A 13634-nucleotide genomic window follows, 5' to 3' on the forward strand; every position below is an offset into this window, starting at 1 on the left:
CCTCTCTTTGGTGAAGGACTGTGACTGGCCCAAGGGGATGGGGGACAAGTTCCCGGCACTGAGTCCCAACTCCTCAGTTTTTCTGAGGCAGGGTAGGGTCCTGGTTCTCTGCTCAGGGCTGACACCTGCAGTTACTGAACATTCCATGGGTCCGCTCCTTCCCCCACCTCCAGGATCAGAACTACACTTCGCTTCATTCACGGCACGTGACCACCTTCAGGGGCCCCGCCTGTCTCCATGACATGATCCAGGAACTGAGAGTCTCCAGCTCATACCAGCCCCTCCCAGAGCTTCTGCCCCAGTCACGTCTCCTTTCCCACACACCACCTTCACCACTTCACTCTGGTTTTCAGCAAGATCTTTTATTTACCTCCTGGTCCCCACCCGCGTCCCGGGAGCACAGGCAGCTGGGGACGGGTGTGGGCTGTCAGCTTTGCAGACGGAGAGCAGTCAGGATGCAGACAGATCATGCACCTCAGTGACTCTTTGACAAGAAACTGCAGGAGGAGGAGGAGAAAGACTTCGGGTGGGGCAGAAATTTCTGCCCTTTCCTGCATCCTAATCGCTGAAAAAGATGTGTAAGAAAGTGTACTCAAATGCAGACACGGGTTCTTTATGCTGGACCCGGACGCAGGATAAACTGTGTGTTCCATGCCGCTCCATGGTTTTATCGACCCAACTCTGCAATAATACATTATTCCAAAAATGCCTCTCTCGTGTGGCTGGAGGCGACTCCTTTACACGTTGGCTGACATGGGGCCGTTTCCAGACTTGGCGCCATAAACCAGCCATGTCCTTCACCGGAGACCAACAAGCCAGCACTGAGACCGTGGGTCCTTCGGGTCTGCAGGTCGCCCGGGGTCCTCACGAGCACATACTGGCTTGGTGGGCGGGGAGCCGGGGCTGCGCCCTTGTGTGGTGACAGGCACAAGGCCGACACCAGCGTGATCTCCGAGCCCAGCGTTTGAACGTTTATGTACAGAAAGACAAATGGAAAATCACAGGCAGCAGAACTCCAAAGCAAAAAAACAGACACGTCCTGGGCGGACGGACCTACGATTCCCAGTTTTGCCAGAGAAAGGCTTTTCCAGAACGTCCCTGGAGGAGGGAGGTCTTGCTTGCCCCACCTCGGCGCCCGCGGGCCAGCCTGATGGTCTGAACGCTCATCGCCGTGGACTCCACACAGCTCAAGCGGGGAACCTCCCGGGCCCGGTTTGGCAGTAGGACTTCTGTAGGCAGTGAGGTAAGCGAATCACGCGTTCAGAGCCTGATCCGAGGGAGCCCTGGCTGGGCTCTCGGAGGAGAAGACACCACCAACCCTGGCTCTGTCGGAAAGCCACGTTTATGGAGACGCCTCTGGTCCTGCCAGCCCGAGGCTCTTGCCGTGAGCGAGCTCACGGGGCTCGGGGTGAGGTGAGCAATGGTGGGTCGGCCCTGCCCCTGACCAGGGCCACCGTGCCCACGCCGCAGCCGGCTGGGGCCGGGTGGCGATGCTGACCGCAGACTGCCCCCTGCCCTGGGGCAGCGGAAGGGTCCCCAGGTGACTGTAAGAGCAGCAGAGGCCATGTTCGCCAGCTCTCTGCTTTGCAGTTTTTTGGTTGGTTTTTTTGTTTGTTTGTTTTCCTCTTAAGATGACCACAAGAAGATTTATGTTATTACATTCAGACAAGTAACCGTTTGGCAGCTCTACTTGGGAGCTCTGACAGACCAGGTAGCGGCGAGCGTGAACGCCCGACGACAGGGACAGTGGGCCGCTGGGCGCAGAGCACGGGAACGCGCTTCTAGGCAGAAAGGGATCACAGAAGCAAACGATGGGAAGGGGAAAAAAAAATCTAAGGAAATACAAGCTGGAAATTCCCTATTGTTCAGTAACCAAAGGAAAAAGGGACCCAACGTGATCTTAAAAAACACAAGTCCCAAATGCAAGCTCTCGGCTGAGGCAGGTTTCTGAGCATGGGGTCCAAACGGGGCCGGGGGGGCTGAGCCGCACCCCCGTCTGCCCAGGCAGACCCACTGTCACTCCTGGCGACTCCAGCGCGACCAACGTTCTCATCGTCCAGGAGCAAAGATGAAATCCAGGGCCTGCCGCTCGGCCGCCGCGACGTGCGGGTGCCACAGATCCACCATGAAAACCACCCGGGGGCCGTCCTCCGCCGAACCTGGGGAGGGGAGGGGAGGGCGGCGAGAGAGGAGAGGGTCAAAGCACCCCCAAGCCAGGACCCCTGCGGAGACGGACCCACGCGGGCAGCGACCCCTCCTGCCCCCTGGCACAGAGCGCAGGCTCGCCTTCTCTCTGAACAAACCCTAGGAGAAGGCCCCAGAAGGTTCGGAGCAGAGTGCAGGGCACGTTTAGGGCAGGAAAGCTACTGCGTACGGTCCTCCCGTGGCGGACCCGCGACATCTGTCCAAGCCCACAGAACGGACAACAGCAAGGGTCAACCTTCACGTAAACTATGACGCGTCTGCTGTTAACAAACGGGCCACGGTCATGCAAAATGTTAATAAAGGGAAAATATATGCGGGGGAAGGTCACTTCAAGGGGCGAACACTCTGGACTTTCTGCTCAGTTTTTCTGGAAACTAGAAACTGCTCTAAAAAATAAAATTGAAGTATATATAAGCATACATACGTATATATTTAAAGGTGGCCACAGAGCAGACAGGCACTCACCTTCGTGGAACGCAGTATGCAGAAAGGAATCATCGAAGAGGAGGCAGCGGCCTTCTGCCCAGCACTGGGGCTCCCCTCCCACCACCAGCTCACAGCCACTTGGGGTTTTCAGACCTGGGGGAGAGGAGAGAGGAGAGGATGAAGGTGGGCAGGACCAGGATGCTGGAAGTCAGGAGGGCAGCCTTTGGGGGGGCGGCACTCAACTTCCGAAGCCCCGCTTTCCCCCTCACTCACCCCTTGGGAGCCCCAGTGGGAGGGGAGAGGAGAGGGCAGTCTGCTAGGACAGAGCCAGGCTGTGCACCCAAATCCCCACTGTACTCCCCAGAAAACCTCCCTCCTCCTGTGGCTTAATCTGCTCTGGGCCAGGGATGCCTCTGACGAAAGCACTGATCAACCGAGGCTTGCACCTCACCTTGAGACTCCTGAAGCCCAGCCATGGGACCCCTGGAGGTCGAGGGAGGCGGGATCAGACCTCCACCTGCCCCAGAGGCAAGGGCTGCTCCAGCTGAGAATAAAGATGCTAAGACCCTCACAGCACCCTCCTCTTTGGGGTTCATCGCAAGGCCCGAGCATGGCATGTTCATAGTCCAAGTTTCCCCAGCCTCACTCTGGGAAGCCGGAGACACCCCTAAAGAAATGTCGAGCTTTGAGAGGTAACAAACTGACACCCTCAGAGAGGGAGCTGTTATGTTCAACACAAGTGTGGGGCAGCGGGCTCGGGTATATAACCCCGGACACAGGGTCTGCTTGAAACGCTGCTGTGAGTGCACGTTCACACCCCCATCTCCAACCCGAGGGTCTGAAGGACGCTGGGCCCCTGGCACTCTGGTCGCCTAGGCACCACGTGGCCACCTAACTGATTGGGAAGAGGGTGGGTGGGCCCTGCATGGTGGGCTTGTGTCTCCAGCGTCCCAGCCTGACAATCATGACCCCGGGCCAGTCAGCACCCACCGCTCTGATTTAACATCCTCCCAACATACAGGAAACAACTTCCGAACAGCCCAAGGATTTCATGTACCCGCTGAACCACAAATGGATGGCTCCAGGAAGCATGGAGGGAGGCAGAATTGAAACAAGAGGCCGTGAGGGGGAGAGGGCAAGACAGAGGACCTGGGGTCAGACAACCACCTTTATGTGCTGGGTGACTTTAAGCAAACCACTCCACCTCTCTGAGCCGTAGCTCTTCATCTGTAAAGAGGGGCCGTGGGCGTACTTGCCTTCCAGGCTGTGTGACCACTGTCCTTGCTACCAACCACTGAAGACTTACTGTGAGCAGGTTTGCATTAAACACTTTACAGACATCACCACACATGCTTTCCAGATGCAGCAACTGAGCCTTAGAGAAGTTCAGTGACCTGCTGGGAGTGCTATTCAGTCCTGTGGGAACTGAAATTCAAACCCCAAGCTATCTGGCTCCGTGGAACAGGCTGGTCCAACACTGGACAGTATGATGAAGTGTGAGCTGACAGGTCAGTAGCAGTGACGCTAAGTGGTTGTCAATTTCCCCGCAGACGGTCAGTTTCAGCTCTCAATAGCACACTCTACTGGATCAGCTGACACAGTCCATTCTGCCTCTGGAACCACCCTCTCCCACTACCTTGACAACTTCTGGGGGGAGGTCAGGGTCGTAAAGGGGTTCAGCCTGCCACTCACTGGCCCCAGTGGAGAGCCCCGCGGGCCACATCCTTCCGTGTGTCCCCTCACTGCTTGGTTCGGGTGCAGAAGGCCTTTAGGAATAGGTGGTTCTCTGCAGGGACAGTCCACCCCAGGGTTTCAGAAAGGAGCTCCCCTTTCTCTGGGTGGTGATTCACTACCAGCCCCCACAGTACAACAGAAAGACATCCCGGCTTGTGCTTCCCGGCCCTGGTTCCCTCTCCTCTGCCTCCCTCCCCTGTGCCCCAGCCTCCCTGCGGCCCACCATCCCTGCCAACTGCCAAGCCAGCCTGGCGGGCAGGAACAGTCAGCACCCCCACAGACAGAGCATCTGGGTAGCTCCTGGGGATAGACAGGCCCCCACACTGCCTCGGTGGTCCTACGAGCCCGGCCTCTCTGGCTTAGGGCTCGCTGCATTGTCTCCACCACCCACGAACGGAGACGAGAGACAGGAGGAGAAAGGGCTCTGTCCAGCGAGGCCCCGCCTCTGGAGGCTGGCAGCTGGCCTGCAGGGCGGGCAAGGCGGACACGAGCTGACCCGCTTGCATCACCCATCCAGACGGCCAAGAACACCAGCAATACTCACGAAGGGACGAGAGCCCGACTGGGCTTCCTGATGAGAATGTGGACGTGCACGTGTATTTTCCTCTACTCTTTCCTGCGGGCCGGGCACCTGCCTCCTGGCTAACATCTGCCTAGTTAGTTCCAGGGGCGGTTCCCTGGAGGCCTGTGGCAGTGGCTGGGGACATCGCAGCCCCTACACGCTGCAGGGTGATGGCTGGGCGGCATGGAGAGGGGTTAAGCGATGCCACGTCTAGTGGAAGCTGGGAGCAGGCTCGGCAAACTTGTGCCGGCTGGAGGCACTAGGGCTGCAGTCACACAGAAATGACACCCCCAGTCCCAATGAAGACAGAAGGCAGAAGAGGAGGCGGCGTGGGGTGAGCATTACCAGGGCACAGTTCCGGGACCACAGGGGCCTCCCCACGACAGCCAGGTAGCTGGTGGGGGTGTGGCCACCAGCACGTACCAGGCCCTCCCTGCCCCTGACCTCGTCTCCCCACCCCCAGTCAACACACAAGGTCCCAGGAGTCTCACACGCCCCGTTTCCTTTCTGGGTGGACACATGTAGGCGGGACAGAGAAGAGAAGGAAACAGCAAACCCCGCCCTGGCGCGCACCCTGGCCACGGCATAGCCCACGCCGGTGGGCCGCCTTCCAGGCCGCCTGCTGTCCAGGGTGACACGGATGACCCAGTTTCTCTGGTGGCAGGCGGCACTCGGGGAGGGGAATGACAGGTCATAAAGCGGTCCGTGCAGACACGTATTACAAACACGCGCGTGTACACGGCACCGATACACAACAGGCATTAATACCCAGGGGGCGGATCCTGAGTGTTCTTGCCACCAGCCCTTCCTACTCACGCTGCCTGGGATTCTGCCTCAGATGCCCTTCCCTACGCATCGCTCTGAAGCTTTCAAAAAACTTACAAGGAGAACCTTTAAGAACAGCATTGCTCCCTGCGCCCACAGCCTGAATCCCTCAGCCTGACGAGGGACCCCTGTGGTTTGCTCCCACTGGCCCGGCCAAGCTCAGCCCACCAGTGGACTTCCCAGCCCCGGGGGATGGCTCTTCCCTCGTTCCACCTGGGTGGTCCCGGGGTCCTGCAGGGTCAGACCCTCCTCCCCAGAGCAGGCCACCTGCAGCGCCCGGGTCCCCTGAGCTCAGAGCGCGTCCCGGTGCGTCGCACAGAGACTTTACTGACCACGACCATCACTTAAGACGATCATCTCACGTCTCTGAATAACCAGAGCCCCCTTTACCCGACTGCCCTTCACCTGCAAAGCACTCAACACACAGGACATACTTCTAATCGTCCAAACAGCCCTCCAGGTGGGTACCACACCCACTGCAGAGAGGAGAAAACGGAGGCACAGCTTCCGCACCTACCCAAGGCCGCCTGGCAAACGGGCTAAGCCAGGATCTGAGCCCAGGCGTGTGCACTTCCGGACTCGGCACATTTTCTGCTGTCTCCTGGGGCGGGGCCACGTTCTTTGGGCTAGTTTCTCACACTCCCGACACACCGTTTGATCATGAAGGCCCTAGCTGCCGGTGATCGAATGCTGCCACGAGCCAGGCGCCGTGTCAAGTGCCCGTGGAAGATGCTACTCTGTTGAAACCTCTCAACGCTCCTGTGAGTGAGTACCATCTGCTCACCTTACAGATGTGGAGACTGAAGCCCGAGGAGATACAGTTACTGCACAGTCTCACAGCCAGCCACGAAGCCAGGCCACTCCCTCCAGGGCCCCGATCGTGTCCTGCTTTTACTCTTGAGATACGCAAAACGGTGTCAACTGCCTGAATCTAAGTCTTTTCTCTTTTTTGAAGCAGTAAAGCCCTGTGTGCAGTCCTCACAGACAGAGAGGAGGAGCAGAGGGACCCAGGGGAGAGGGGCTCAGGCCCCCCGCAGCCCCGAGGTCCCCTGCGGAGCCCAGTTCTGATAGCCCTGCTCCAGCCCCTCCTGGGCTCCTCCACATGCTTGTCCTCCATCCACGCCACAGCTGGGGCGGTCACACCACTATGCTGGGCCTCGCTCAGGCTCTTCTGGTCTGGGATACTAACCTGTGGCCCCGTTGCCCTGTTAACCAACATGTTATCTCGACTCACCAGGGAGGAGGCATTCTGGAGAACTAATGTCCCTCTTCACTGAGTAGCATTTGAGCCTGCTTCTATTGAGTGCTCACTCTCTGTCCCACTCCAGTGTTCTTGCCTGGGAAATCCCACGGACAGAGGAGCCTGGCAGGCTATAGTCCACAGTGGGGGGGCAAAGAGTTGGATACGACTTAACTAAACAACAACTCTCTCTAGCAGGCTCTGCTTGAACAAAGGCTTCACAACTCACATTACCAACACAGCTCTGTAAGAAATAATCCTTTTTCCCTCCTCCACTTTCCAAATGGGGTAACTGAGGCCCAGAGAGGTGGACTCACTCGCCCAAAGGAACCCAGCCGGCTCATGGTGGAGCCAGGATGCAAACACAGGCAACGTGACTGCAGACCCTGTTCTCAAAACCACCACCACACATGCTACACTTATTACCAACCTCCTTAGAGGCGGAACAAAATCAATGTAACACCAAGCAACACCTCATCCTTGGGATCAGGAAGGCACTTGGGCATCTTCCGGCCTCCTGGACATCCTGACAAACCTCCAGAACCTCCCCAACAGCCTCTGGCTCTAGAGCTACCCTGTTCCACACAGCGGCCACAGCCAGATTTTTACATTTGGATTAAAGTAAAAATCGAGCTCCTTAGTTACACTGGCCATATTTCAGGCCCTCTACAGTCACATGCGGCTGGTGGCTCCCACCCCGGACAGGGCAGACAGGGCCTCTGGACGGAGCACCTGTCACCGAGTAGGTTGATACTGACCACGCCTTTTTGACTCAATCTCTGCCGCCAACACTGCGTGCACCTGACCCATGGATTTCTGATCAGAGTGCCGGGAAGCGCGCGCAGCCTCCGCGGGGCGGGCCTCGGGCCGGAGGCCCCGCCCCCACCTACCTAAATGGCACCGGAGGCGGATGTTGGTGGGGCCGTAGTGCTCCGTGATGACGGTGCCAGGGCTCAGCACGGACAGGCACGCGTTCCCAAAAACATTGTTGCCAATACAGGTCCGAAGGCTTCCCAGCAAGCGGTACGTCCGTGGGCACTTCCTGCAGTTCCGGGGGACGCAGACCCCCTGGTTGACCAGGTAAAAGGTGACCCACTCGCCGCTGGGGGTGCTGTTCAGCTTCCAGCCCTGCGGAAGGCTGCAGTTCGAGAAGGCTTTGTAGAGGGTCTCGAACTCGCACAAGATGGTCTGGAAGTTGCGCTCCAGCAGCTCCACGTCGTGCTTCTGCGCCTCCCGCGAGAAGTAGGGCGCGGTGGGCAGGTCGGGCAGGAAGAAGACCTCGGGCTTCTGGATGGACGGCCGGCTGCTGAGGTAGCGGCCCTGCTCGCGGATGCCCTTGTGGATGCGGCCCATGCCGGACCACGAGTAGCGCTTGGCGTACTCCTGCAGGTTGTGGTAGAGCTTCTGGTTGAGGCCGTCGCTGTGGCTGCAGCGCACGCACTCGGCCGACTGGCAGTACACGAAGCCGTTCTGCAGCCCCGCCGCGTCGGGGCCCTGCATCAGGGCGTTGACCGAGGCGTAGGCCCGGGGCTGCTCGCGGCCCACGTGGTAACAGTACCACACGAACAGGGCCAGCAGGCAGGCCACGCTGACCGCCGCCGTGGTGTCGCAGTCCCGCACCGACTGGATGCCGGCGGCGATGCAGTCCCTCAGGCCGTCCAGCGACCAGCCCCAGGCCGCCAGCCACTCGAGCGACATTTTGGGGGGGGGGGGAGCTGTCGGGGGTCCGGAGCGAGGTCAGCAGAGGTCAGTCCTCGGGGGTCCCGAGGGCGCCCACGCTGTGCAGCCTAGCGCCGGGGGCGGGGGGCGGCCGGGGCCGGCGGGGGCATGGCGGCCGCGGGTCCTGGGTTGCTGCCGCCAGTGGCATGGACAGACCTCTGTGCCCACCGCTCCAGTCCCGGCGGGAGTCCCTGTGGGCAGGGCGAAGGAGCGGCTTGAGGTCGCCTTTGGACGTGGTGGGGTGGGTCACCGTGCAATGTTAGGCAATCCAAACCTGAGATTAAAAAAAAAATAATAAACCGGCATTAATTTTTACACTTGGAAAAGTCCTCAGCTAAAATGCAAAAAGGCCCAGAGCGTTTGATCAGATCCCTGTTGGAAGAGGACACACTTCTCATCTTGTACATTCTTCCTGCATTTCCCAAAAGGCCGGTGGTGTCTAATCTGGGTCAAGTACTGTTGGATAATTACAGCAGTCCCATCTGTTTTGTGTCCTCAGGAGGTGCTATGATCCCCACTTTATGGATGAGGAAACTGAGGCTCAGAGAGGTCCTATAACCCACCCCAGTTCATGCAGCTGGGGCAGGGCCACAAGGCCCATCTCACTTCAAAGCAGGATCTACTGCCGGACTCTTATAAAGTAGGTATGTAATAAACACTTCTTCTCCCTAAATCCCTGTAATGGAACCTCCCCGACCAGGGACTGAACCCTCACCCTCTGCAGTGGAAGCTGGGAATCTTAACCACTGGACCAGTAGGGAAGCCAAATCTCTTGTAGTTTTTATTAAAGAGAAATCTGGATTCAAAAGCATCTTACAAATGGCAAAGGCACTTAAAACCTCATGTTCTCCATTTTACTTTCTCTTTCACGGCACTTCATCGTTCTTGTTTATTTAATCTCTCTTGCCCTTCTGACACAGGCTGGGCTTAAATCAAGCTGGAAAAGCAAGTGGGCTCCCTGGGGTCAATCTGTGGCAGACACTGGGCATTTTCTGTCTCCTCGCTTGGGAGACTACCTACTGGCCTCACCCATGGGACTATGAAGTGAAATGATGGACAGAATGAGAAGAGAAAAATAGAAACCCTTTCCGGTCTCTCCAAAACAGACAGAAGCGCTTTACCACTTAGCTCACTTATGTTTCGGGCCAATGTCTGGCAAGATGTTTTGGTCCAATATCTAGCACTGTTATTATCCTAATAATCTAAAAGATGATCAGAGCCCAGTTGTCTCATTACCAGTTGACGCATATACACTGTTGATACTATGTATAAAATAAATAGCTGATAGAAACATATTGTATAGCAAGGGAACCCTAACTAATGTACTGGTCACCTAAATGGGAGGGGAATCAAAAGAGAGGGGATATATGTATATGTATGGCTGATGTGTTTTCCTGTGCAGTAGAAGCTAACACAACATTGTAAAGCAACTCTACTCCAATAAAACTAAAAAAACAAAAAAACCCAGAGATGTTTCCCAGTTGAAACTCTTTGTCCACCCTCTTTTTAATCAGATGAGAACAGCCAGGTCTATGTTCTACTACATATGTAGTAACATTCCCTCATCTCGAGGAGAATAATTCAGAAATTTTGTTTGGTACTACCCTTTCTCCTCTCCCCCAGAAATATGTGAAGGTAACTAACAAAAACGGGAAAGCGGTACCCTCCTCTTTCTCTGGGGACTAAGTTTGGCCTAAGTGTTCTTGCAACGCAGCAGAAAGGTTAAGAACCCAAACCTGGCAGGTCACTCCCCTCTCTGTTTGCTCATCAGTGTCGAGGGGAATGATGGGTTGAAAGTGCTTATGATCGTGTCATCATCTAGCGACATCTATGACATGTGGACTCCCATCTCTATGAGCCAGCAAACCAAAGGTGGGCCGTCAGGGAAAGGTACCTTGGGAGTGAGAATTCCAGCAGCCAAAGGTAAACTCTTGTTGCCACACACCTCAAGGGACTTTTTCTTTTGTCCCCAGACATGCAAAGCTATTAAAATGAAAGGGAACCCTTAGCTTCTCCTTAACTCCCTACTTTTTATCTTCCCAGCTTAGGTTGAATCACTTAACTATGATATTTAGTAAGTCAGAAACACACATGCTGAATATTCATGGACATTTTTTACGTTTCTAGGAAAAATACAAGAGTGGGGAGGTTAGAAGCTAAATTTTTGTCCTCATGCATCCTCCATTTCCTCACAGATTCGGGAGAAAGGGAAAGGCTGGGTCCCTGAACGCAAAGAGCCCCTCCCCAACCCCGCCCGGGGCCCTGGTCCTTGGCTGGTCCTCCCATCACTGGCAGCTGTTTCCTCTTAAAGACCAGGGAAGGAAAATCCTGCAGAGAGGTGTTTTGCTTGCAAGCCTCCTCCCAAACAGAACCCCAGGATTCTTGAAATTCAGTGTGAAACTAACATCTGCGTGATAGCAAGCACTTTTACTAAAAGGATTTCCCCCCTCACTTCACTGAGCTGAAGCCCTAATTGGAACTTTTACACCAAATCTCTCAGGAGGAAAGGTTTTTCTTAAAGGTTCCAAGAGTGAGATGATGATCATTTAACAAACACCTGTTAAGTGTTAGTTCCCATCAGCCTTGACTACGGTTCAAATAAATCAAAATGAAGACACCAGGGGACTGGGTGGATGACAGGGGCTTCTCTCCACTGGACAACCACACCGCTAACCCTCCCCACCCCACCCCCAGAAAGCCTCATTCTGTACAACGCCAGCCATGAACACTCCTTGGGCTGAGCTCGAAACAAAACGCAGCAGAGGCTCCTGCTTCCCCAAACCCCAGTTTCAGACCCTGCTCACGAATTCACAAACAGTACCGAGAGCTCATGGAAGGACTCTTCACACCTGTCCCTTACTTTTAGCCAAACTATCCTGGCAGAACCTGAGCCCAGAGGTGGATTAACAAGCTCACAGCTGAAATGTGACACTTAAATTAAACCTTTACCTTTGCAGGGTGATTGGCAGTTTATCAAGCACTGGTTTATCAAACATCTGACCCTCACAGACCCCAGCCCTCCAGCTGGAAGGGCATGAATTTCACCAAGCTCCATCCCTGCCCTTCCCCCTCCCCCCACCCAGCTCTTGCTTCAGTGATTTCCAGCTTTCTTTACACATCTGTTCCACGGCTGTCCTCATCAGGGAGGGGGACACCTCATTGCTGTCCTGCACTTTAATAACTCTAGATCTTAAAAGTCAGTCGGCTCTGGGGAATAGGGTCTGAATTTGTCGCCACTTTTGGGTGAACAAGTCCCATCACACACAACTTTGGGTACAATGAATATCTAGGAAAGAGACTCAATTCTAACCTGGTTAGTCCAGTTACATCACCAGTTCAAGAGGTTGCCCAGTGCTAAAGAGCTTTTGCTCACTCTCAGGGTATGGTCAGGCCACCCTAGAAGACCCCCAAGGAGCAGGACAAGTGTGATGCATGTAACCAGGAGCCTGCTCAGAGCCAGCCCTCTGCTGCAGGGAACCCGAGACCTCTCTTCCTCACTTTCTTGGCCAGCTTTTTCAGAAATCCACCCACTCAGGAGACGGGGAAAAGGGGAGGGCACAGGATAGGTTAAGACAGATGGTGACCACCAGGAGGGCGGGGGCGGGGGTTGGGGGGAGGATGAGGAATAGGACAATGAATAAAGTATTAACAGGAAAAATGGGCGATTAAGGAAGACGGCTTAAGGTGATACCTCATGGGACAGGTGAGCGAGGGTCACCACGGGAGACAGGGGGAAGTGGGTGATGCACAGGGGTGGGGGGGGGGGGAGGAGTGCAAGCAAGGGAAAAGGACCAAGCAGGATGGTCACCGAGGAGGGTGATGGGGGTGGGGGGTGTGAACACGGCGGACAGGGTCGCGAGGGGCCACAGGGAGGAAGAGGAGGATGCCCGGGCCGCGAACACTGCCGAGGTGGCGGCGCTCAGGCACGTAGCGAGCGCCTGGCGGCGGAGGGCCCCTCCGCGGGGCCAGGATGCCGGGCGCTAAGCATCCTCGGAAGCCGCACCGCCGGGCGTGGGGACCGCGGGCCTGCAGCCGCCCGGCCCCCGCCGCCTCCTCCCCGTCTCGCAGGGATCGGCCCGGCCGCGCCGCCCTCCAGCCCCGCAGCCCAGGGAGACCCCCGCTTACCTGTGCCCAGGCGCGCGGGGCGGAGGGGGCGGCCGCTGGGGCCGGGGCGACGCCGCCGCCCGAAGGCGCGGACGCCTGGACGCCCCCTGCCCGCGCCGCGGAGCCGCCGGAGCCGGAGCCGGAGCCGGAGCCGGAGCTGGAGCCGAGCCGGTCCCCCCGCCGGTGCCGACGCCGCGCTGCGCTCCGCGGGGACCACAACTCCCACAATGCCGCGCGCGGCCGGGCGGCTCGGGGAAGGGGCGCGGGCGGGGCGGGCGCGAGGCGGCCTGTGGGGCGGGGCCGAGACCCCCGGCGCCCGGCGGCGCCCCCCACGGGTGCTGCGTAACCCGGGGTCCCGACCGCGCCGCCCGCCTCGCGTGGCTTTGGCGGCCGCGGCCCGGAGCGGGGAGACGCACTGCCCACGCGGCCCCAGGGCGCGCGCAGGCGGGGCGGCCGGGCGTTAATTCCCCGCTCCCGGTTCTCCCTGGGTGCTGCTGTCCGTTCCCCCTCCCTTGATCTCCTCTCTCTCCCCACTCTGGTTCTCTCCCTCCTACATTTGCTCCTCTCCTCTCTCCCACCTTCCCTCCCTCACTTCCTCCTGCCCCTGACGTGACACCCTTCTTGCCTTGACGTATTGATTCACCATACACTTATAAGGCCTCTTGGGCCCTTGGAATGAAACCGCAAATCAAACAAGATCCTTAGTTATCATGGGAAGTGCATTCGTCCGATAATTACTGGGCAGCCTCTCTGGAGAATGGCCACCCACTCCAGTATTCTTGCCTGGAGAATCCCACGGACAGAGGAGCCTGGCGGGCT

The 13634-nt window shown here is 57.2% G+C and overlaps 1 protein-coding gene across 1 annotated transcript; it reads right to left on the reverse strand.

The window, feature by feature from the left end:
* Nucleotides 1-341: 341 nt before the first annotated feature.
* Nucleotides 342-12988, reverse strand: ASPHD2 (aspartate beta-hydroxylase domain containing 2). Its single transcript, XM_043901496.1, has 4 exons — nt 12837-12988; nt 7883-8985; nt 2671-2784; nt 342-2159 (listed from the first exon to the last, which is right to left on the reverse strand). Exons 2-4 carry the CDS (start codon nt 8688-8690, stop codon nt 2050-2052), a joined length of 1032 nt encoding a protein of 343 aa, XP_043757431.1. The 5' UTR covers nt 8691-8985; nt 12837-12988; the 3' UTR covers nt 342-2049.
* Nucleotides 12989-13634: the final 646 nt, after the last annotated feature.

This window comes from Cervus elaphus, chromosome 5 (assembly GCF_910594005.1).
Source record: "Cervus elaphus chromosome 5, mCerEla1.1, whole genome shotgun sequence".
NCBI classification, from domain to species: domain Eukaryota; kingdom Metazoa; phylum Chordata; class Mammalia; order Artiodactyla; family Cervidae; genus Cervus; species Cervus elaphus.